General features: G+C 39.7%; 1 protein-coding gene across 1 annotated transcript in view; it reads right to left on the reverse strand.

Moving 5' to 3' along the window:
- The window catches only part of ntrk1 (neurotrophic tyrosine kinase, receptor, type 1), a 46,347-nt gene that overhangs the window by 16,544 nt on the left and 4,371 nt on the right, over positions 1-25,432 (reverse strand). Inside the window, exons 2-14 of the mRNA XM_084944338.1 lie at positions 22,342-22,416; positions 21,224-21,295; positions 18,064-18,132; positions 16,032-16,180; positions 13,656-13,798; positions 12,915-13,056; positions 10,160-10,486; positions 7,954-7,968; positions 7,786-7,844; positions 7,595-7,697; positions 5,476-5,631; positions 3,741-3,871; positions 1,728-1,900 (exon numbers count right to left, since the gene is read on the reverse strand). Of these exons, the coding sequence (XP_084800464.1) occupies positions 1,728-1,900; positions 3,741-3,871; positions 5,476-5,631; positions 7,595-7,697; positions 7,786-7,844; positions 7,954-7,968; positions 10,160-10,486; positions 12,915-13,056; positions 13,656-13,798; positions 16,032-16,180; positions 18,064-18,132; positions 21,224-21,295; positions 22,342-22,416 (1,614 nt within the window). The remainder of the gene's footprint in view (positions 1-1,727; positions 1,901-3,740; positions 3,872-5,475; positions 5,632-7,594; positions 7,698-7,785; positions 7,845-7,953; positions 7,969-10,159; positions 10,487-12,914; positions 13,057-13,655; positions 13,799-16,031; positions 16,181-18,063; positions 18,133-21,223; positions 21,296-22,341; positions 22,417-25,432) is intronic.

Below are 25,432 nucleotides of genomic sequence, written 5' to 3' on the forward strand. Positions count from 1 at the left end.
ACAACTTTACTCCACCTGTGCCTGACTGAATTTAATGGGCATAATTAGGAAAAGAACAGATGCTGTAAGGTTTCAAACTGCGGCCCCCCAAAAAACAGGATACTCCTTAAGTAATTCTCAAATGGAGGAAGTTTGGAGGACGTTTCTCTTTTTGGAGATGGAATGAGCCAGAGTGCAGCACTCCTCTACTCCCCGCTTTATGGTAGAGATGGCCATACGGAAGCCCTTCCTCACTAAAAGACAATTGACAGTCTGCTGGGAGTTTCCTACAAGGCACCTAAAAGACTTCCACGCCACAAAAAACAAGTCCTCCGGTCTGATCAAACAAAGACTGAACCACGTGGCCACATTTCCCATCAGCACATGCGGAGGAAGCCAAAAGCTGAGCTCAATAACACTATCCCTACAGTCAAACAGTGAAAGCAGCTTAACAGTGTTTCTGTCTGCAACAAGACCAGGATAATATAAGTATTCACCTATTCAGCCCACACAAGATAAAGGTAAAGATGGAAAAACAGAGAGTAATCTCAAATGAAAACTCTCAGGCTGAGCGGAAGATTTACATTTCCCCAAAGCAGTCAGAAAAACACAGAAGTGGTTTTGTGTGCCGGAAGCATCTTGTGCATCTCTGCTCAAAAACTCACTGAGCTGCCTGGCAAAGCTTGGACAATTCTCCCAAAAAGGAAAGCAGGAACCTCCAAAACGTTGTGCGAAATTTGCAGAATTGTTCAAAGCAGGCTTCAGTTTTTACCGCATGTTGGGAGGGTCTCGATATATGTGAAGGCCTGAAAATAAAAAACTAGTCCCAGTGAAACCGTTGGGACAGTGATGACCTCTGCCTGCTAATGTTTCTGGGTGTTTTGGCTCTATGATGTGCAGCATCAGCACAGTGTAGACAGTGTGTACACATAAAGTCTTTCCTTATCTGGAGAGACAATGTGAGAGAGCTTATGAAACTCTGGGGGAGTAGAGTTCTCTTTGATATCAAGTGAAATTAGTAAAAAAAACAAATAAATGTAACAATATTTCATACTATTCACCTCAATGATTATTCCTGCACAAGGGCAACTCTGATCTCCTGATAAATTCAATGACAAACTGCTTTATCCAAGTACTAATGGGAGGGTATGAGTACTCTCTTAGTCTTTTATGAAGTTTAGATGAAATAATTCTAAAAGCTGAATCAAGCATCAAATGAGTCTGAAAAATAGCAACATGTGAAAAAACCTACAAACCTTCCAAATGCAGTAAATCAGCCGAACAAATCAGCAAACATTCACATGTCACAGCCAAAAACAGTTTTTCTTTTAGCAGTTGTAAATGGCAGCAATTAATCAAGGAGAAAACATTTATTTAATCAAATAATTGATTAATCAGCTATTCATCTTAGCTTTAGTGATGACTGAATCATATTTATCTGCTTCTGTTTGTGTTGCTACTGTAACACTGTCACACTTTGATGGCTCGCTGAGACACTTTCTTACTGAGATTTTCGGGGCTTCTGACGAGTCTGCTGTGAAAAAAGGCAATGAGGTGTTTGTAATAACTTCTTTTGTTGCCGCCTCTACTGCCTTTCATCCAGTACTTTTTCTGAGCCACACAGACGAGGAACATATTCAAAGGCTAATATTTGTTGGGAAAATCTACAACACACTTTATGATCACAGAAAGGATCAGCATTTTGTTCAGCAGGCATGGTCTGATGTGGAGTTTGTACTGTTACATACCGAAGAAAGCGGTTCAGGTCTCCGTGCCTCATGTATTCAAACACCATGGCCAGCGGCTCTCCGTCGGTACAGACGCCGTAGAACCGCACAATGTGCTGGTGTTGGAGCACCGTCAGCAGCTCCGCCTCCCGCTGGAAGTCCTGCCGGGTGGACTCATTTGCGTCCTTCAGAGTCTGTGAATACGTGCAGATTGTACTTTTCCATTAACACTAGAAGCTATATTGTAGTAAACAATTGTCCAGGCACTCAGCTGCAGCTCTGGTCCTTATTTACTGCTTTTTTGGGGGGTCAAAAATGAACAACACTGTATTCAAATTCAGAGTCTTCTTTACTGTGATGTTACAGCTGCCTCCTTATCACACAGCTAAGGAAATAATATTAGTTACTTACTTATGTGACAAACAACTGAATGTATTCATTTGTTATGACATAATAATGAGGCTTTACTTAAATGTAATTATTATTGTTTTTATTTTTGTTTGTAAATTATTTTATAAAGACAATATGACAATACAACAACACTCTCTCTCTCTCTTTCCCTCTCTCTCTCTCTCTACATATATATATATATGTAGAGAGAGAGAGAGAGAGAGAGAGAATATGAAGACTTAATATTTTGAAAATTTGTGAAACTGTCGTGTGATATAATTTTGGCACCAAAATCTCTGAAGGAAAAATGTGGAAAAAAGATGAGGATGTTCAATCTGTCTGGCATTATAAAAATGCATTTTTAGATTTAATTTTTAACTTATTGAACTATAATAAATATCTGAATAATACTTCTGCACATAAAGAAAAATAAATAAATGAATAAAAGTTTCTGATGAGAGGCCCTCATTCTGGTTGAGAGAGTAAAACGTTAACTCATTATTTGAAATGACCCCTTTATGGTTTTCCTCATTTTTTGGTCGAACATATCAGACTTGAGGCAGTTTTTTCTGTTCTTGGCTCTGTGTGATGTCATGAGTGGATCCCTCAGACCAGCAGCTGATCTGATATTTTGTTTGCAAGGAGAAAAAAACAAAGAAAATTAAAGTTAATGTTCCCAGACATATGAATTAGTTTTGCTATTCTTGTTGGCTAAAGTCGTCTCTGCTTCTGTCATTCAGACACCTGCCACAGCCGATCAGGGACTGCGTTTGGGCTTTTAGACAGGGGTAAAGAAAAGCATTAAAAAAGAATAAATAAATAAAAAGCAGAGTGTTGGATTTATAGCAAAATACACAAATACAAATGACTTTGAACTGTGACAGTTAGTGTCACAGTTCAAAGCTAGTGCAGGAGAAAAATAAAAATGTAAATTTTTCCTTTTAAAATTTCAAAAGTTCCAAATCAACAGACAGTGTGGAGCATAAAAGGAGACTGTCTGGTTCATACATTTTAAAAACAGTTTCATTCTTTGTCTGGGCCTCGAATTTCCCTCCTCAGATTACTGACGATGTGTTATAAAAGCATACGTCTGATTAATGGGATGATAAATCTGAGCCGAGCCATATTCACCATCGCGTTTTTTAATCCGCTGCGGTTTGCATTAACCTGTTGTAACATGAGCCACGTAGTACATGAGCTGACTGTTCTTAAACAAAAACAACTCTCTGAAACCGCAGGATGTAATTTCAGCATGTGAGTATTAACTGTAAGTGCACTGTAGCGTCATGTTTGTTAGTGCTAAGAGCCTTAATGAGGACTTTAGGGTTTTTGTTTTTTTTTAACATAGCGTAGCATAAAAAGCAGACTGACACACAGATATTGTCCTAAAGTCTCAAACTGCAAGCCAGTGATATGAGAACAGTGAATTTTACCGTTTGCATAGAAAAAAAAAGGAACTTGATGTTACGCTCAATTGTATTAAATAAGCTAATCAGGTGTAAAAGCACCAGGATGAGGTTTAAAAGCCAAATGCTGCAGTAATAATCTTTTTTGTGCGTTGTAGTTTTGTCAATCACTTCAACATGCTCTGCTCTACTGCTCAGACCTCACGGCGGAGAGGATTTTTTTTTGGCAGCTACTCACCTTGATGGCTACGAGCATCTTGTCGTTGTCGGGGCTGAGGTTTGCACACTCTGCCAGGTAGACTTTGCCAAACGCTCCTTCCCCCAGCTCCCACTTCAAAACAATATCCTGCCTTTTAATATGCTGGACACCTGAGATCATAAAAACACTAATGACTTAAAAGAATTCTGGAGAAATTCCAAAGATTATCCACCTCAAGCATATCATACAATATTTTCATAAATCCTCCTTTTTTGAGAGACAGGATGAAATTTAAATGCAATTTGTAATAATCCAAAATCCTGAAAACTTTCACAAAGACATTTTAAGTCTGAGTAAAACACAAAGCCCTTTGTTAGTCTCAACATTGTCTGACACCAAATAATCCAGCATAATCACCAGGAAAATTAAGGCTCGCTGGTGCAGCCGACGGAAGGCAGTGAAATAAATGTAGAAGGGTGAGAGTGGCAGAAACTGAAAGCAAAACAATGTAGAGAGCATTCACTCGAAGGAGAAGTGACACTGAGTTCGATTTATTTCAGAATCTGCACAATTCAATCAGGTGTGTTAAAATGAAAAGTGGTCCGTGTCTTTGGGTTGGTAGTGGAGGGATTCCATTAAACTATAATGCAGATAGTGTGACGTATCCACCAACTGGTTTTTACCAAGCCTGGTCTTAACTTCAAAGTTGGCCTTTGTTAAGACTGGTCTTTAAATTGGACTTCACATAAGCCCCTTGAACAAATTTAAGCCCGGTCTGAACTACAGCCAGTCTTAGCGATGTACAATCATGTCAATGCAAAATACACATGGTGTGATTTTGGAATTTCCTTTTCAAAACTGCATAAATGTACAAACAACACAAACAACTCGCCTCCTCAGACGTACACATACTTGAGATCATTGACAGAATGTAGTGGCTGCTGTCCAGACACTAAAGGGTTAAGCTTAAAGGCGAAACTGCTGTAGCTACTCATGTCGTCCGTTACTGCCTTTAAGTACAAGACGTGTTTAGAGCCAAACGGTATCCAGAGAATTGTAGGTCAGGCTAAGCAATCAAACAAAAGTGGTTATCAACTCAATAGGTCAACCCAGAGTTTCCCAACATATGAGTGAGCACCTTCACATGAAAGGGTTGGTGTTGGAAGCATCGCACCAGTGTGACTGATGGACTGGAAGCAGAGCAGCAGATTTTAAAAAGAAAGATAAAACTATGATATTAAAAATAAACAAAGAAGAGTCGTGGTGATGTTTACGGGTCTAAAAGTAAGAATAATTACATAATTTCCTTAGGGAATGAATAAATAAAAACAGATTTAAAAATCTTTAGAGGCTCTTACTGTCAGTGGGAGATCTTTTAGGATTGTAACACTATTTTCTAGAGGATTTATTGATTATGTAATATCTGTCAATCTATTGAACATAACCTGCTCTGGACTACGTTATACCGATACGTAATATCGGATCGGTCCATCTCTAGTTATGATGTTCTTAAAAAATATCAAATATAAAATATGATTCATCAGAAAAAAGCCTCTATGTCCTGCTCACAGTAAAACTACACTTCAACACTTCTGTTTACTTTTCTGTGACACTCAAATAAAACATTACAGAAGTTCATCAGCAAGAACTGATGGTGAATGAAACATTCCCAATGAAAAAGCAAATGAATACCTACAATCAAGGTGTCAAAATGCAGTTTTTGGGGAAACATGAGTGTATTCAAACATCTGAAAGGCTCTGCAGTAACACTCACACATGTCTTTGTCTTTGATTACGCTGCAGAAGTACTGTGGATTCTCTACGAAGCTAGACAAGCCAGAGTCTTCATCGGAGGAAGGCGGGCTGGTACCAAAGTTCATGAAGCGCAGTGACACGGCCAGGTCATCCTCCTTCCCCAGAACTGATGATCCTAATGAAACGGAGCAAAGCCAATAAAAATGAGAGAAATGAGACCTAATCAGTCTCCAACCATCTGTGATTGCAGCAGCCATCAAAAGAAGCAATTCAGAACCCATTTTTCCTTTCGAGGAACTGGCATTCACTATTACTAACTTGGATGCGCATTTGTTGGTACCATGGTGACAGATGATGACAAGCTCTAATAATCACCATCATCAACCATGCAGCAATCAGGCCACACTGAAGTGAAAAAAATATGACCATACAGGAAGCCTGGGCGGTTAGCAACCCCCGACTATAGTGCGTATTAAAAGCCAAACAAGTGGGGTCCAAATTGTAAAACCTCACTTAGGAAGGCAAACCACAGAACCCCCAGAGTCCAACACGGTAGAAAATGGAACAACAATAAGAGAGCACAGAAGCGATGGAAGGAAGGAAAGAGGGAGCAGGGTCCACTTAGGCAATCAGGGCCACTTAGGCACTCTGAGAGTGAGAAGGGTGTGTGTGTGTGTGTGTGTGTGTGTGTGTGTGTGTGTGTGTGTGTGTGTGTGTGTGTGTGTGTGTTCCTGCATCCATCCATTCATCCATCCAGCCATCCATCTGTCCATCCAGCCATCCTCTTTAATGGCCCTCACCCCGTGGCGGTGGCCAGGGGAGGTTTCTGCCGCCGTTCTCGTGCAATAATTAAGGCACTTTAGCCGACACAGTGGCTGCCTGCGAGCAAAGTTACAGCTCAGTGGAAATCCTATATTCCTATATTAGTGCGTCTCTCCTGTGCATTACCTTTTAAGAGACTGACAGAACCATCTGTGATTTGAAACAGTTACTTGGCAGAACATTTGATTGTGACTTATTCCATATACATTCTTCAGAGACGCGCATAGAAAAATCATGTAAAGCCTTAGATTCCTTTCACTCTAATACATCTATATTACTTTTAAAAATCTGCACAATTTTCTCCCGTTACAACTGAACAAAGTGTTTGGTTGGGGGTCCAGGTGGAAGCAATGAATGCAATCTTCATAGATGCAAAAATATATATAAAACAGAGCTACTATTGTCCATTATAGAAAAACCATGTGATTAAAGCCTGTGCTTCATGTGACCACAATCCGTTTGTGTAATGTTTGTGGTCACTTTTTCTTGATGGATGTCTGACAGCATGCCAACAAGGCATAAACCTACCTCCTTCCATAATTCATTTATTTTCTAGCACGTCAGTGTTTTCCTACCAAAGCTTTTACTTTCATTTCTCCCTTCGACTCTAAAAGTTCGAGTATGAAAACATGTTTCTGCAATAAGTAAAAAAGAAACATAATAACCTTTTAGCACATTGTTACTGAAAGAAATACAACTCTTGCAACCCATCTGGGAACTGTTTTCAACCTTTAGAAACCAAATTACAGGTGATTGAAGTGGTAGGAAGGAGTCTAATTCTGAGCGGAAATGAATATCACTGACTTGTCATAAGGCACATGTGTAAGTCTGCCGCTAACCTCAGGCAGATGAGCGGCAGGCAGCTGCAGAGGTGCAGCTCACTCAGTCCTCTCAAACTCCTTTTAATACAAAAGTTGTCCCAGTCATATCATTTATTGACATTTGTCATTCATGCACGATACAGTCACAATAGGTGAGAAGCCTGATATCGCTCTTATATCCTGGGGTTAGATGCCCAGCTTCTCGGGCAGGTTAGGGAATAACTAAAACCATAACTAGTCCTTTTTCACCTTTCTCCAGTCACGATGAAGCAACAGACTTAATATACAATAAGTAGTGAACATTAAAAGCCCCATTAAGTTATTTTTTTAATCTTTTGACAGAGCTAAGATTCTTATTATGGAAATAGCCGTTAGACTAATTAGAGCTAATTACTGTCTGTGACTGCAGTTCCAATTAAAAGACGAGTGTCATCAGGCTTCTCCTTTAACTTTCGTGCCTAATTTCAAGCTTGCAGTCAAACTTAAATAACTTACTGTGAATTCCAAACTTGGAATGATGGCCACATTTGTAGACAACCAAAACCATGATGAGCAGAAGTTTGCAAGCAAACACACCGAGACCCACGGCCACATACACCTGTCAAACAAACATTGTATTTTCAGTCACTAACACTCATTAGCTGCTGCTTTTGCATTGGGATTGAGAAGCGTTGGCACAGACGCACCAAATACATCCGACTCTCCGGGTTTTCTGTGACGTCCATGTCTGATTTGTTTGTAGGACCTGCGGGGCAGGAGTGAGAGCAACAAATAAAATGACATGTAGATCTCCATTCAGTGTTCAAAGGACATGCTGAGATTTTTGATAGACTCAAAATCAACTGAACACTTACTTTGACCCACGACGTCTTGCATGTGGGAAAAGCACAAAACACATTTATGAGCAAACAGCACAGAGTACCATGATGCAACATGTACTTCTCACGGTGCATTCACTCTGTTTAGTTTGGCTATTTCTACATATCAAGCACTGAATCACAATGCAGTAAGGTCGACACCTTTCAGTTCACGACATAGAAAGAATCCCCAGAACTAGTGTGATGATCAATTAGTTTTAAGTGACACCTACATTATTGTCTCTGTCAGATATCTAATGTGCTCCCTCTTCACTCCTCATCACTTTAACACTGAAGGGCAATAACACACCTTGAGCACTGCTATGAATTCCCAGCACATAACTTGGTACTATCATCATACAGTTTATATAATTCACTCACACTGAAGTCCAGATGATACCTTTGCTCTTTATCAACACTTTATATCATTTTCTCCATTCTGTTTTCATTAAGCTCTTCATTTGTTGCATTGTTAGTTATGTATATATATTTGTTTTTCTGTGCCTTTAAATACAGAATACAGAGTTGCAATAAAGCACCTAAGACAAAGTCACTTTGAATCATATTAAGACTGCACATTACTGTCATTACAAATCTATGAAGCAAACTTCAGTGTAAAACAAACTGATCAACTCCTAATTTAGATTTAAACAATTAAAATGTGTTTATTGTCATGAAATGCAATGATTTTTTTTTTAAATAGTAACCTTATATATAAATAGTAACCTTTCACCACTCAGGGCTTGGAGGACAAGGTGTAGTACTTTGAAAAGGGGTCTCAACATATATATCTATCTATATCTATCTATATAGATATAGATATAGATATATAGATATAGATAGATATATATCTATATCTATCTATATAGATATAGATATATAGATATAGATATATATAAAGACTATAAAGTCTGAACAGGACAATTTGAACAAAACTTTTCTTCCAGTTCTTTTGATTTTCCTAAATATTATTTCTATTATTATTTCTTATATATTATATATTTTCATCACCCTCCTGTGAATGCAATGTTGCGTTCTCCATTTGGATTTGATGTCTCACATTCGGCGTATGAAATGCCACAGGCCTCGTGGCTGTCGCTAAACTGTGATCTGTGCAGCCGATGTTGATAATCATAGTAAAGACGTAGGTAGATGTAGATTTTTGCACATGTAAGCTTCCTGGGGCTTCCATGTGTAGTTTGTGGTGATTCTATACAGTTTTCTATGTCCCAGCGACCAACCGTCCAAATAACTGACTGAAGGCTTTTCCAGTATGGCTGCCAGTGGCAGCCATACTGTTACACCCCATCAACGGGCAGCCAAGACACAATATAAAAGGCATCCATCTCCCTTGCCCTCAGCAGCCACAAGAACCACTTGTTAAAGATAATATATGTTGTATTTATTGATCACAGAGCCACAAAAGCAGGAGTTTAAATTAATGTCAGGGTAGGCCAAGGCCAAAACAATAAATTAAATGATAGCAGGTTACCTCCATAAATAACATAACTGCTCAAAATAAAAGGCATGCCCTTCTTCTTCCTTCAAACTTAAACCAAAGACACAAAGCTGCATATGTGGCAGGTTGGCACCAGGAAAGAGTAGATGCCTCCTCTCTAGATGATGGTGGTCATCTTGGTTCCCTATCTAGGAATCAGGCTGGTAATCAGTGGTTTCCACTGCAGTGCACGGGCACATACGCTGTTCACTTGATTGATTTTTAAAGTGACTTATAATGCAAAGAAAACCTGGAGATGAAATAAAGATATTTATTCTACACGTGATGTTTAAGATGTCTGCAAATTCTTTCATCTCTGGTAGGTAATTAATTTAATGTGATTTCCATAGGGAAACCCAGCAGCTATAGTTGATATTACAGGATGATGAACAACTTCTAATGACTTTAATTAATAACATTTAAGTGATTACAAAGATATTAAAGCAGAATTAGAACCTTTTACAATTTTGGTATAATATCAGCAAACTTTTAAAGTGGCATTTATCAATAATAAAACATATAATTCTACACATCCAGGTTTTATGTCCCAGCTCATTTGGATAAGGCCTCAAAATAACTGGCCAAATAATGTGCTCAGAGTTGGCTTTCAAGATGTTTCAAGATGGCGCCAAGTGAGACATGACTCTAGGAGATAATTAGTAATCAGTGAGTAGTTTAGTTTAGAGTAGCAAAACAGGAACTCACATGGAATTACCCCCTCAAAATTGTCAAAGGGGTTGTGCATGAAAAACCCAAGTGCGGTGGCCTCATCTCTTCCCAGTTTGTTCTCCACAATCAGAGTGTAGTTGCCATTGTTGACGTGGGTTGGCTTGTCAAGGAAGAGACATCCGTGCTTCTCCGATCCATCGCCTGAATCTACGATGGGCTGCGTGTATATGTATCTGGTCTCGTTTAATTTCTTGCCGTTGTAAAGCCAGGTGATGTTCGGTTCGGGATTGCCGTCCACGGCAAACGGAAAACACCAGTGGTGCTGCGGCACAGCATTATTCAGGAAGATTATTCTGACTGGAACTGCGAGGAGACACAGAGTTTTGAGTTTGTGAAGTAGCAGAGCACAGACATAAATGAGTTTCTAAAGAAAAGATGAGCTCCAAACTGTCTATGGTGTCCTGGTGATTTGATTTAATGTATTTTTAGACAGAAAAATTCAACTGAGAAAGTAAAAAAGGTAGTCTGGGAAATAAATCTTTGGCAAGAGTTCAATGAGAATATTGACTCAATTCTCATGTTTGTGTAGTGCAGACAGTTAGCTTAGCTCAGTTCTACTGCATCTGACTAGTTGGTTCCACCCGTTTCCAGTCTTTCAGCTAAACACTTATATATATATATATATACAACATAGTCCTAATATAATATAATACACCTATAAAGACTCTGGTTTTGCATCTGACTTAAAACACTCTGTCATAGGCAAAACAATCAATCAGGAAAGATTAACCAATGAAATTACCTCATTGGGAACTTCTCTGGATGAAAGTCAGGAAGTCAGATTTTGTCTACAGCTCACTTAAATTATGACCCAAATTAACATTTTACTGACATGTTTAAGGTCTCAATCATTTGTTTCAAGTCTTATTATTGCAAGCAACATATCAATCAAAGTTATCAAAGCCAACCCTGACTTAAAAAAATAACAAGACACTCGACCTGTGGTCATGTCCATCTTTTGTATACAGTCTATGCTTGCAACTTTGCCCATACTAAAAAAGTTCTCCCACGAATTACACATAGATACACTTACAATCAAATAATAATTATATATGCTCAGCCCTGATTTTATGCTGAATGTGCATTTTACTCACACATAACAAAGCAGGTCAGTCAGTACTCTATAGGTTGCCTCTGACGTTCCAAGAATCAATGCTCTCCATCTACACTGCAAACCTGCGCTGACCTGCTATGAATAATGAAATCCTGGTCGTTGTCGTGCCCCTGACCACAAATGCTACCTGAAAGCTCTTCTGGACATGAAGTTACAGGAAATGGCTTTCTTTAGATCGAACACAACTCTCGACTGCAGAGACCCCTGATGTGCATGAGTCATTCTGCTGCTCTTAACCCGTGACCCAACCCCAGAAAGTGCTGCGCTAAGGAGATACCGAGGCATTCGTCTCTTTACCGTGGGCTCGCTAAAGTCTGTTACACCGAGTGAAAATTAGTGCTACTTAGCACATTTAACTAATCATCCATTAGCGACCTCTGCTAATCTTACACAAGCAATTTCACTGCAGGGGTGAAAAGGAAGGCTAGAATTATGTTTAATGAGCCTGCCAGTTCTCAGACTTCATTGCAGAATTATACAATGAACATTCTGAAACATGGCAAACACAATAAATGATTTCTGGCCCCAGTCCAGGTAGAGTCGGTGCTAACTGGATGCTTTGCAGGCAAAACACCATCTTTTGGGACAGTAGATGTTGACAAAAATGATGATTTGCTTTCACCTTTTCAGACTTAAAGTTAAAAAAAAAAGCATAATTTAGAAAAGCTCTTTTATATGAAAGGGAAGCCACACGAGTACCATGAATCAATGGCACAGAGAGCCACTCAGCAGTAAACACCCACTGTTCTGGGAGGTAATTAAGAATAATTAAAGGGCTAGCGGTTAACGAGTGTCCGTCCACCAGGGGGGCCGATGTTGATAGATTAGCTGCACTAACGCATTTACAGACTGCCAATCACTGCGGATGAAGCGGTTTTCCGGTGTAGGAGGGAAAAGTCCATTAGCACAGGCTCAAATCAGATCTTAGCACGGGTTATCAGCCCCATTTTCCTGATGTTCATTATCTGTCCCTTGATGCTTGTGCATTTGGCCTCAGCTGATTGGCGCCCCTGCTCTTTTTGGCTTTATTTTCTAATGAGTGTCACTGAGTTGGTGATATATGATATTGTTTGGGTAGTATTGTCAGTAATGTATCACTAATGCATCTGACTCTGTCTTCAGTGGGACCGCTGGGTGCTGTCATTCCTCATTGTTCAACTTCCAGATGCACTAATGCATCCGAAAGGAGAAAACAACAGTAAACCTCCAGGGTCAAGCTGCAAGTGTAATTTAAAAGTACATGAGGTGAAGGAGTTCTTTAAGAGCAAGGTGAGGTGAGTTCACTTTCTTTTGTCCTCTCATTGTATCCCTGCATTAAAAAGCAAGCCATACCCACTGCAGTTCACGTATACTATTTTAACACTTCTCACCAGTCGGCAGAGTGAGTGGCAGGTGACAGAGAGCTCCATTAGAAGCATGGTGGGTACATACTCGTATTTGTAGAAGGGGCATTTAGAAGAAATCAGTGCAGTGCGTTTTTCCCTTTCTCTGGCTGTCCACCCTGCCTGCACTAGAAAATGGCCCCAGTGTGCTCTCGCCCTAACCTCCATTAAGCCCGACGATTTGTATTGAGCCTGTGAGCTTTCAAGAGCTCGGTTTTATTTTGCAGGCACTTACACTCAATGTCCAATTGCACCATCCTCTCCCCTGGCCCAGCTTGGTTCTCGGCCTCGCAAGTCAGGTTGTGTAGGTTGTCCTTGGAGGAAACGTTGGTGAGGTAAAGGACCAGCTCCAGCCCAGAGTCTCTGCTCTCCTGCAGCTACCGCCGGCACACACAGACAAGGTGTTTAACTACAAATACATCGCTTGGAGGTATACGTGTTACAACAATGAAATGAGACCCAATTTACTCTAGTACGGATCAATAGATTAGAGAGCCGCATTTGAAGGTGATTTATGTCACTTTAGGCTCAATGTAGCTGATCTAAAGAGCTTTACAGCAGATCAGAAATGGCACCACAATGTAAAAACCCTGACTACAATGATACAGCAATTACCTCAAGGTAGACCGTACAGAGAAAAACCCAACAATCAGATGACCCCCTATGAGCAAGCACTTTGGCAACAGTGGGAAGGATAAACTCCCCTTTAACAGGAAGAAACCTCTGGCAGAACCAGGCTCAGGGAGGGGCGGGCATCTGCCGCGTCTGGTTGGGGAGAGAGACTAAATTTAAAAATTTCTTTTTAAATTTAATAAAAAAAACTAATAGAAAGTCAATTTTCATAACACAGAGCTCTGATCTGAGCATCATCCAGTCCATCGGGGATCATAGGAAGAGGAAAAACTATGACATCCTAAAAAAACAAAGAAAAACTAATTTTGTATTTGTTGAGCACATGCTGAAAATTCTCAGCTACCTTGGTAAAAAAGTGAGAGTGGAGGGCCTCGGTCTGCCATCTCACGGTGAGAGTGGGACTTCCTTCCACCTCACATACGAATGTAAGGTTGCCTCCTTCCAGAATCTTATCCTGTGAGGCGGTAATCTTCACCTCAGGCAGGCCTGAGAGTGCAGGACAGACAGCATGAGAGTACATAGCAATAAACACAGGTTGCTGTTGTGATGGTGCAACTAAGTATAGAGTTGAACTCCTTTTTTTTTCAAAGCTCTTTAGAAAAACAGCACAGGGACAAAATCTCTCATATGTTTCCTGGCAACAAGAAGTTCCTGCTGTATGTGATTAGAGCAACAATGTTGAGCCAATTTCTTCCCCACATTTTGGTGTACCTGCTTTTTTGAAGCCTTTTATATCCTGAATAGGAACAAAAACATATTATTTTTCAAGACAATTTGAAGTAGATGCATTATTTCAAATACTGTTTACAAAACATGATAAGAAAATATAATAATAATGGATTGCATTTATATAGTGCTTTTCGGGGCCCTCAAAGCATTGTACAATTCCACTATTCATTCACTCTCACATTTACACACTGGTGGAGGCAGCTACAGTTGTAGCCACAGCTGCAGAAGCGAGGCTGCCATATCGCGCCATCTGGTCATCACCAGCAGGTGAAGTGTCTTGCCCAAGGACACAACGATCGAGACTGTCCGAGCCGGGGCTCGAACCGGCAACCTTCCGGTTACGAGATGAACTGCCAACTCTTTGAGCCATGATCGCCCCGATCTGATGAACTTTACAAAATAAATCTCCACCACATGTGGTTTAACAAATACAAATGAAACAAGTTCTTACATTTTCAACTTCTGCCCAAAAGAAAAATCCATAAGTCGTGTTACAGGCTGCGCATTTCCAGCTCTGCAACTTTTAAGGGGCTCCACTTGAGCCTCGCGTTATTCACATATTTAAAACATGCTTTTTATCTTGTGTCATTTTCACACATGAATTGTGGAGAATTTCTGAAGAATCAGGTTGGAGAAGAGTTGACCTTTCTCACATGTAGTCCACGGGAGAGACGCTCTCTAAGAAACATTCTCACTTCTCAGAAATACTGGATTAGGCAAGGGTGCTTCTTACTCGCTCTAAAAGGCTACCCTATTATACTGGCACAATGAGACAGTACACTTTTACTAGTAAGCGTGCAGTTAAAGACTGTTTTATGTGTGATCTGACTGTGTTGGCTCTCACATACAGCACATCTCGACTGGTGTTCAACCTCATAAAAAGTCCAATTTCTTCTGACTGGCTGCTCCTCGCCTGGCTTCCTCCTCATCTCACACACAGCACAAGAAGCAAAATTTGGGGCTCAAGTGCCAAGAAGTGCAGTTCCTCGCGTGGCCACTTGAGACTGGCTCCAAAATCTAGACGATCGCTATAGACTCCCATAGTTAGAAACCCCAATTCACAGCACTAATAAAGATTTTTAGGCAAACCACAAACAGTTATTTAAGTCTACATTTTTAATAACTGACCCATTTGACTAAGTAGAGGCTTACCTTTATCAGCCTGAGCACTTTGATTCTCACAGGCAACTATACAACTTTTTTATGCTCTACTTATTTATGTAATTACCAAAGAATAGCGACTGATAATAGTGATGTACAGACTATCCAATAAGATTAGGATTAAGAGTCTATATTTGTCATGGTAGTAAGGTGACTCCCAACCTCCCAACTGGGAAGGAATAAAAGTAGCTTTTTAAAAAGGATATAAAACATAAATACATGCAAGCATCTCCTTGTTTTTATGGCAGCGAGTCTGATTTTTTAAGCTTTTGTTTCAGCTTTATTGAAAGAAGTGTTAATAGTTACTGTTACTTAGCAGGACTGTGTAGCTGTGCAATGTGCTCATAAAGTCTATATAACTTCATCCTCTTGTGCAATATGGTGACTTGTGACGGCCATAAAGTTAAGTGGATGCTTCAAAATGCAGAGTTTAGAAGCCACTGGGTGACATCACTGTGGCTAAGTCCATCTTTTATTTAAAATCTATGGCAGAGCCAGAGCATACAAGGAAATCAGAGTCGTGTGAGCTCAGGCAGAAGGACGGAGAAAAATATTGAAAATCGAACATTTAGAACAATCTGAAGCCTGAGGTTCGCTTTGGCAAACAGGGTTTAACTGCGCATGAGGTGAGAACATTATTTTTTAAAAAAACAAAAACCCAACCCTTTGACCAGATCTCACGTGTGCAACCAGCACACGTGTAGCATGACTTGCCAATAAACTACTGGTAATGTCATAAAACCTGTTGGCTTGTGTTAAATCATAACAACTGACTGGTGTCAAACCTTTTACAGCTTTCTCAACAAGAAACAATGAAACGCATACTCACTGCAGTTTTCTATCATCAAATTGAAAAGGGATATTTTCTCGCCATCAGACAAGCAAGACAACATTTGGTTATCCAGGTCACCGCGTTCTTGCCACTGCTTCAGCCAGTAGAGCTCACATGAGCAAATGAGAGGGTTGTCTCTCAAAACGCTGAAAAGAGAAACCAACAAACAATGACTTGAAATTATTAGACATGAATCAAAAACACGTTCTGTCCTCATGCAAACAGTTTTAACTCACTGTTATATACAAATACCCTCAAAGTGTTTCATTTGAAAGCTTCTAATACGAGTGCATGACAAGGAATGTATAAAATAATTGATATAAATCCTTGAAGAATTATCTTTAATTAGAAAATAACCGTACAGACAAGCTTCTATACTTTCAGGAACCTTACAAACTACATGAGCGGTAAGGTTTTGCTGAAAGAATACGACAATTTAGAAAAGAAGCAGTTAACTTTACAATATCTAAATATGTTTACCTCTGAATTGAATCAACAATTAAGGATGTGTAGTTATAGATGTAGCACAAAGACTGTTTCCCAGGTTAGTTTAGTTTCATGCTGAATAACACCTCTGTCCTTGGGCTAGAAAAAGCTATGGTAAATGGACTGATTCTTATATAGGGCTTTTCTACTCTTCTGAGCACTCAAAGCGCTTTATACAACTTGTGCATTCACCCATTCGCACAAGCACATTTTTCCTAGGTGCTTTCTAACTGACATTCACACACATTCATACTCCGATGGATGCATCGGAGAGCAATTTGGGGTTAGTATCTTGCCCAAGGATATTTGGCATGCAGACTAGGGGAAGCCAGGAATCAAACCACAAACCTTCAGATCAGTAGATGAACCGCTCTACCACCTGGGTTACAGCCACCCCTGAGCTAAAAGCTAACAGCAAAAGTATAACTGACCAAAGTTCTCACCAGAAACAGAAACAGCAGGAACAGCACTGGGCCATGAGGTCACTGTGGCCTGAAATGCTGGTCACATGACCATATTATACTGGGCAGTTGCTAGTTCAGGAGTGACCAGCTCACTTGCAGCCCATCTTTAAGTAAAGTGGGTGAAATCCATAAATGAACTCATTTTACACCTGTATGCCCTCCAAAAATAAGAAATAATAATTTAAAGGGCTAAAACTAACACTGAAACTAAATAAAAAACGAAAACTATTTTCAAATTATAAAAACTAAGTGAAATAAGAATATCTAGTCTAGAAACTAAATGAATTTAAACTAATGAGTCAAAATGAAATTGTCTTGATGCAAACATGATGTGAAGAAGTCACTTGGATTAGTTATGAAACGTTTAACCCACTGAAAACTCGACGTCCAGATGAACAGAATCAACAGCTTTACCACCAGTAACTCTTTCTTCCTGAACCAGTTCCAGTGACTTTCCAGCAAAAAGCAGTTTTTTGCTTTCTGTAACAGAAAAATGTTTCCAATTGCAGGCTGGTGTTGAAGAGGAACCACCGTAGAACAGCCCCTGCATCAGCTCCAGCACTCAGTCAGTGGAAAACAGATATACGAAGGCTGGATAAAACACACATTCTGACTTCTGAAATATGAGTTTCTGGTGCAAAGTATAATCAAAACTCCAAAGATTGCGCTCTCCTTCTCTGTCTCTGCAATTGTCACACTTTCAAAGCCATCCAGCTGCAGGTTCTTGCGCCTGGTGCAGTCAAGTTTTCTTCCAAATGCACTCTATTTTTATCCAGAAAATTCAACTTGGGTAACTTAAAGCTTGTAGAGCAATTCTGTGAAGGTAATGCGACCAACTCACTGTATGCACACTGTGTGGATGGAGAGCTGAGGTCAACTATGAGGGTAACCACAAAGCTTCATCATGTGTTGGCACTAATGGCCATACTTTTTCATGTGGTCTGCTGCTGCAGAACAGATGCTTACCCAAGTTGTACCTTTGAAAATTATTACATTTTTATTACCACGCTAGCTAACACAAATTTAAAATGGTTTAGATGACAGAGAGTATTCTTACTCTAAATTCTAAATAGACTCACAGGTTAAGCAGAGGCAGAAAATGAAACACCTTCCAGCTGATGTGCTCCAGAGAGTTTGATGCCAAGTTTCTGTCAAACAAAAAAAGAGGAGACAGGTGACATTGTGAACACTTCTTAATTATCCTTTGTTGCATTTTCCATTGATATGCAGCCATTATATCATTTAACCTTAAGCTTTTACATGTGACATCTTTGCTGTGTCTGGATTTTACCTTTCCAGCAGCACAGACAGACAATAGGTGTCTTATTGTGCTGTCTGTTCAAATGTTGCTTTGTGAAGGAGCGCGGTTCCAAAAACAAACCAAAACAAAGCTATTACGAGTCGAAATAAAGGAAAGATTCAAGTAAATATGTTATTTTTCTTTTTAGTAATCTGGTCCTGTTCTGCAGTTGAGTCACGCTGTGATTTGATTGCTCGCTTTCAGAACAATGTGTACCTGCCTTGAATTACACTCAGTGGAAAACGTTAATGCATCCAAATGGGTCCTGATCAATTACCTTGGCACGTATTTCACACCAGCCGAGAAGCCACATTCACAAGCACCCCCGGCACATCTCTCAGTGTTTGCTTAGAGTTCAGTACATTAGGTGATTAGTTCAGTTCGCAAACACTTCTGGGGTGAGGGACAGGGCCCAGCAGTAATTCTTTGGAGTCAAATAGGCTGAAGAAATACATATCGAGAAAAAAAGTTTCACATGTATCGAAGGAATGTCTGAAAAATGTCTATGAAAACCGCCGAGACAGCTGGGTTTTTACTGGCCAAATGGCTGTAGCAAAGGCAGCGAATGAGTCAATGAGAATGAGTCACAGACTCTTTCTTTAGCTTAACTTGTATGTCTCACGTCTCTTAAACATCTGGATGAACTGCTGCTAAATTTGGAGCAAACATTTATGCTCCTTTAAATGTCATCAATTCTGCGTTTCTGATCATTTAGAAGGTCAACTGTGTTTTGAGAAGGTTTTAATAGGTTACAATTTGTTTTAAACAAACACAAAAGTACTTGCATCCCTACCAGCCTTAGCTGTAACAGTGAAAATGCTAATATTGTTAACATGCTAAATTAAGATGATTAAGAAAATAAAGATTACAATGACATAATCTCTCTTTTTAAATGGGACATATTTTGCTCTGATCCTTCCTTTTTTCATCCAGTGCAGCCTTTCCATTCGACAGCTGTCTTTAACAAGCCTGTCCTATTCCCTTGGGGCTATCCTCCCTTTAAGCTAACTTTCTGACTGGCTGCACCCCTGCTGTGTGGCTGAGATTACTATATTTAGAATATCTGCTCTTACTGACATCAGACAGAGCCAAGAACAAACACAACAGTGTCAAATCAAGCATTCAGAGCAGTCTAAAGCCTTATGTGTACATGTGTTTGATGTAAAATAAAAGTATAAGAAGGCCAATTTAACTTCAGTACATCAGCAATATCATCATGAACATCTTTGCATGGGGCACACATCATTGTGCCTCACGCCGCGTAGACATCACATTGGTGTTAGCTGTCTACAGCATCATCAATATCTACTATTACCACTACAATTTATCTCAAATTTCAATACGCCAGACCTCAAATGTAGGAACGGGAGTCTTTTTCATTTTACCTACCAACCCAGACACACTCCTTATTCTGTTTCCTCGTTAAGATTTCAAAACATTTCAAATATGGTGATGAATCAAATCATACTGTATATGCCGACTTACAATAATAACACTGTAATTGAATGCTACATATCCTTTAGTCAATCCTCTCAGGCCACTTGAATATCACCACAAATGATCCTCAGACTTCCCAGGAATCAGCCTGTAAATAAACCTCCCTCTGAAGATGACAGAAAGCCACACTGGGGAGCGTGCAAATGGAAACCAATACATAATCACTCTGACAGGACCAAGGGTTCAATTATTTGTTTTCCTTGCCCCCAAAAGTTCATGTCAGATGGGTTAGCCATTGGGGCTTATCCATTACCAAACTCGATTCTTCCCCCGGTCCACAGGGGCAGAGCAGAGGCACGAACAGCAGCTCGTTTCTGTTTTTCTCTTTTTGCAATTTATATCAACATTTTTTACAAAATGCATTTTTCCTGTTCGTACAACAATGAGAGCAGGAAGAGAGAAAAGAGGGGTTGGAGTTGACTGAGATTCCCTGCTCAGTGCTTAGTTTGGCTGCAATCAGTCAGCCTTAATCTCAGAAACACATCTGTCACACAGAAAGCCCTACACTCCACCCAAACCCATCTCCCTCCACAGTGAAATATTGATTAAGTGATAATGGACCCTTAGTGGAGTGTATTTATTATGCATCAGTTGTCGATAATCCGCCAAAGTGAGCGAGTAAAAGGTGACTGGTGGATGTCTTCTCCAATTTCTTGAGCTCACCCTGCCTGCCTCACCACCACCACCACCACCCCTCCATCTATGGTCCTCGAAACCCGGCTGTCTTTCAGATAAACAACACTGGACATGTTGCACACGCTCAGTAAAATGATGAGGACAAGATGGTGGCGATAAGGGTCGCTGGCTGATGAATAGACAGATTTGATGGTTTCGGTCGATAAGGCTTCCTGGTATTATTTATTGCTGGGACTGGACCGTGAAGCTACAAAGTTTGGAAAAATAAAGACTGAAAAAATAATTTCATGCAACACAATGTAGAGGCTGTAATTAATAACGAGGCTTCTTGCTAATTAGCTTTTTGGTTGTTATAATTGGATCAAATTTTACAATTGCAGATATTTTATCAGTAATAACTGACTTTAGGACTGCAGCTATGAACCATTTTCACTATTGATCCATGTGATATTTAATTTCTTGCTAATCAATGATCATAAATCCACATAATATGGAAAGCTGAAGCTATATATTAATTGTTTTGCACAGGCAGACAACTGAATTAAAAGTACCATATAATATAATCAGCCATGAAAGTATAAACTAATATGTATCTAATAAAATGTAAAAAAAAAAAAAAAGTAATTCATGGTTTAATGTGCTTCCAAAATGATTTTCCAGATTGGAGGACACAGCTGTCTGAATCTCATGTGACATGTGCAATATTAAAGAGCCAGCTGACTGACAGCGACAAACAGGATGACCGGCCCACAGGTCAAAACACGACACGGGGAACACAATCCTTCCGTATCAACAAGGACACTTACACATACTGAAGCTTGAGGTTGTTTTGGAAGGCGTAGGCAGAGATGAACCTCAGCTTGCAAAATGTGACCGTGCTGCAGAGGATGATAAAGCACAATGAACATGAAAAATCAAGAAGCAAAAAAACACTTGGAATATAATCAAGTTTTTCTTTGTTGGAAAGAAAACAACTTTAATCTTTGTCGTTTAATCACTTTGAACACAGTGTATCTGACTTTTAGCCGTTCATCCTTTCATTCTTAACCATTTATTCAATTTAGAGTGGCATGGTGGCGCTGGAGCCGAAACTATCATTTGTTGAGAGGTGGGGTAAACATTGGAGCAGCCCATCACATTCACGCCTACAGCCAATTTAGAATCACCAGTTAAACTAGCAAACATGTCTTGCATGCAACATCATAGTCCTTTGAGTATCAGGAGAGTACCCACGCAGGCATGCAAAAATCCTCATAGAGGTCTCAGTCAGCCAGCGGATTCAAACCTATGACCTTCTTGCTAACCACTGCATCACCACACAACCTCAACATTTGTCTATTTCTGCACAAACTCAGAAGTAAGAAGATCATTTCACTTTCAGATACACAGTCTGGGAAGTATGCGAACATACTTTTGAGGCCGGAGCTTAATTTTGTTCCCAAAAATAAGCTTTGACTGTTTTATCTTAGCTTTGAGCTTTCTGTTTATCTCATAATAGAGTAAACACTAAATGGAGCAAATCCTGCAAACTAGTTCAGGCACATGCCTCACTTTCTTCAGGGGTAATAAACCAATCCTGCTTTTGTGGGTCTATTTAAACTAAAAATGTCCCATCTATCCCTCTGATATGTGAATGTTGCTGCCCTTCATCACTCCCTTTTGGTTCAACCCCTCCTCTGCCTAAGCATCCACCTGTAGGCTTTGAGCAGATAATCATATCTGCGGGAAGTAATGTGCTCAGAGCCTAGACTCCAGTCTACCTCTATTCTCCTGCTGTAGAAAAATCATTTCAAACATCAGTTTTCTGACTGAAGTATAGTGTGAGAATAGAAAACCTGACACACACAACAATGATAAGAGGACAGACCAGTCAGTTGTATAGGTTGACAAACTCAAAATAAGTTGAGAGAAAAGAATGACTTACAGGTTTTTCAGCTCTCTGTAGAAGATAAGGTCGACTTCTGTTATGTTCTCCAGGCCGGCTTGGTTTTCTATGTAACTAGTTAATAAAGAAAGGAAGACAGAAAGTGATGGAGAGAGAGTTAGATGAAGGTATTGTGTTGTGACCTTCAGTCTTTTGTTATGTAGACATTCATATACTGTAAGCTCATACTAAATAGGAAATATGCAAAAGAAAAAAAGACTAATAAAAGGATTGATTGAACTTGATTCAGACCAGAAAAGAAGTCGTTTTCTTTGGGGGAATTCCAACAGTGGAAAGGTGCAGGAATAACAGCAACAAGGAGAAATAACTACGTTTAAAAAACAGGTGCTTTGTACTCAAACCCCCAAGAAACACGATGAAAAGACATAAAGTTTCTAAATTAAACAAAAAGAAGCTAAAGCAGGATTTATATTTCAGATTTGATTTTATCCTCTGATTGGTAACAATTATTTTATGCGTAGTCAATATAAGATTGCAGCAACTGAACAATCAAAACAACAGTAACAAAAACGTCACACGAAACATTGTCCAGAAATAAACCTGGAAGCCACTGAAGTCAGCATCATGACACTGAGGAAGAGGATCCCAGCCACCTTTGTAATTATGGCCTTTTGAAGAGCAATGGCAGCTACTTGATGTGATGTGAACAGCATCATGGAAACCAGTTTCATCCCAGTGGTTCTTCACTCGGGTCAGTATGTCAGACATGTATCAGATCTACCTCACATGAGAGTTATCTAAAACAGATATGAAAATATACTATCCTGTCAAAAGATTGGAAGTCACACATGAGCAAAAGCTAAAACACTTTTTCTGCACTCTTAACAAACTGCCCTGCAGTATGTCAACTTTATACAAATACCAGCTTCTTAGTTACAAGGCAACAATTATACTTTAATGTTCTCTCATATGTATGCTGTTACAAAGATCAAACTAAATTTCAAGTGATGAGATCAGCTCATATCAACCAAAAGCTCAAACTTTCAGTGAGAGCAGATATTCGTAGTATGGTCACCTCAGGCGCGCACTCTGACTTTGAGCATAGAAAATAAAGTTGTCTTAATCGGAGTGGAAAGCGAGCTAAAATTGGTTGTTTCAGATGTGCACAAAGGTCCAGTGAAATTCTTCTCAATGAGTCACTTTCCACTTTTCCAGACAGAGCCTACCTCAGAATAACTAGTGAGCCGCAGATCGATGCAGCACTCAATGGAAGGACAGCCAGCTCTTTTCAGGAGATATCTGAATAGATGGCCCGTTTAGACCTTCCAAGGATCTCACTGGAGATCTGTCCACCTCATTCTGTGCCCTTCTCCAACTCTCCAGTCCCTGCTAGGCTCCATATAAATGTTGCTCATTTTGCTCAAGAGGACACTTAATGGGCTTTTAAAAAGATGTCTAGATACAAAAATTGAAGGATTTTATTTATGTGAGTGTTTTTAGCCCTTTGTTGAATGCATTATAGTATCCTTCAGAAAGTGTAAAATGAACCAAATGGCCAGAATTAATAGAAAATATAAAAATAATGCCCTCTTCTGGAGACTGCCTTGAGGCAAGCACAACAGAGAAGAATATGAAAAATAGAAAGGGAATGTTTAAACAACCACAAGCTTTTTGTTACAAATAATAAGAAATATTTAAAGATGGGTTCTCTGCAGTATTAACGCACTTATATCGTACGTAGATGAAACAATATGCAGAAATGTAAAAAACAAACTGTCACTATGAAAAATAACAGTAACAGAATACTGAGAGCAATAACACCAGTAAACAACACAAGACACGACCACATTGCTTTTAGCAAAATCAGTTGATCAGTCGCAGCCATACAGATGTTTGTTGAGTTAACTTCGACACAACTCACCTCACCTCTGCATTTCGAAGTTTCAATTTTAGCATTTTGGCACCCGCCATGTTGGTTATTCAAAGCCAGAGGTTTACTTTAGGCACCAGTCACACCAGCATGGAAGCCAGTCAGTGACCAACTGGCTACTACCGGTCTCGAGGAAAAATGTGCATTCTTCGACGACTTGTGAGTGGTTGCTGGCGTTGATGCTTTTTAATGCTGAGCTCTAAGGGGACTGACTTGCTTTTGACAACTTGAATAACTGCCGTTTTTGCCACTTGTGCATTGGATCCATTTTTCACCCCATGGTTCCTGTTGAGGCTATAATAGGTTTAGTTGGTCTGATGAGCACATAGTCAAGATATGATTACTGTGCTGAACACTCCATTGAAGACAATACCAGCTGACCGCTTCTTCTCTTAATAGCTCTTGCATAGTTTGGAGCTGTGCTTTGTGCCACTGTCCTGTTGGCTCAAACCAATTAACATCCATAAGATATTGCATGGTCTTGTACAATGAAGTGATTTATCCTGTACAAATCTCCCACTTTACAACCACCAACACCCCCCAAAATATCATGTTCTGTGTCATTAGTGGGAACATCTTTAAACATTAGAATCTGTCCATAACACCCTTCTCCATCATCATCTGTCCACTGCCTGTGTTTTTTTGCCCATTTCTATCTGTTCTCTTTAGTCTTTAATCTCACATGTACCTTTCTCTGCCTAGAAGCCAATATCCTGGAGTTGGCCCTTTCACTGTTGAGACTGATGTTTTGAGAGTAATGAAGCTGCCAGTTGAAGACCTATGAGGCATCTGTTTCTCAGACTCTGATGTGCTCTTGCTCAGCGGTGCACTGTGGCCTCTTACTTCTCTTTCTATTCTGTTTAGAGCCGGTTTGCCCTGCTCTCTGATGGGAGTAGTACACACTGTTTTATGAAATCTTCCATTTTTGGGGGCAATTTTCCACATGGAATAGCCTTCATTTCTTAGACCAGGAATACTCTGACAAATTTCAAAAGAAAGTAATTTCTCATAAAACCCACAAAAAGCTCCAGAGGCTCGACTAGCCAAACTGCTTCCTTAATCAGCACAGGACTTTTAGGCTGTGCTAACACAACCGGATAATGTTTTCTTTCAGTGATCAATTAGTATTTTGATACGATGAAGTTGCATTAGATAAACCTGTTGTATATCTAAATAGAAAATAAATATCTATGATCACTA

Source organism: Perissodus microlepis, chromosome 11 (genome assembly GCF_051167445.1).
Source record: "Perissodus microlepis isolate ML-2025 ecotype Zambia chromosome 11, ASM5116744v1, whole genome shotgun sequence".
In the NCBI taxonomy this organism is placed as follows: domain Eukaryota; kingdom Metazoa; phylum Chordata; class Actinopteri; order Cichliformes; family Cichlidae; genus Perissodus; species Perissodus microlepis.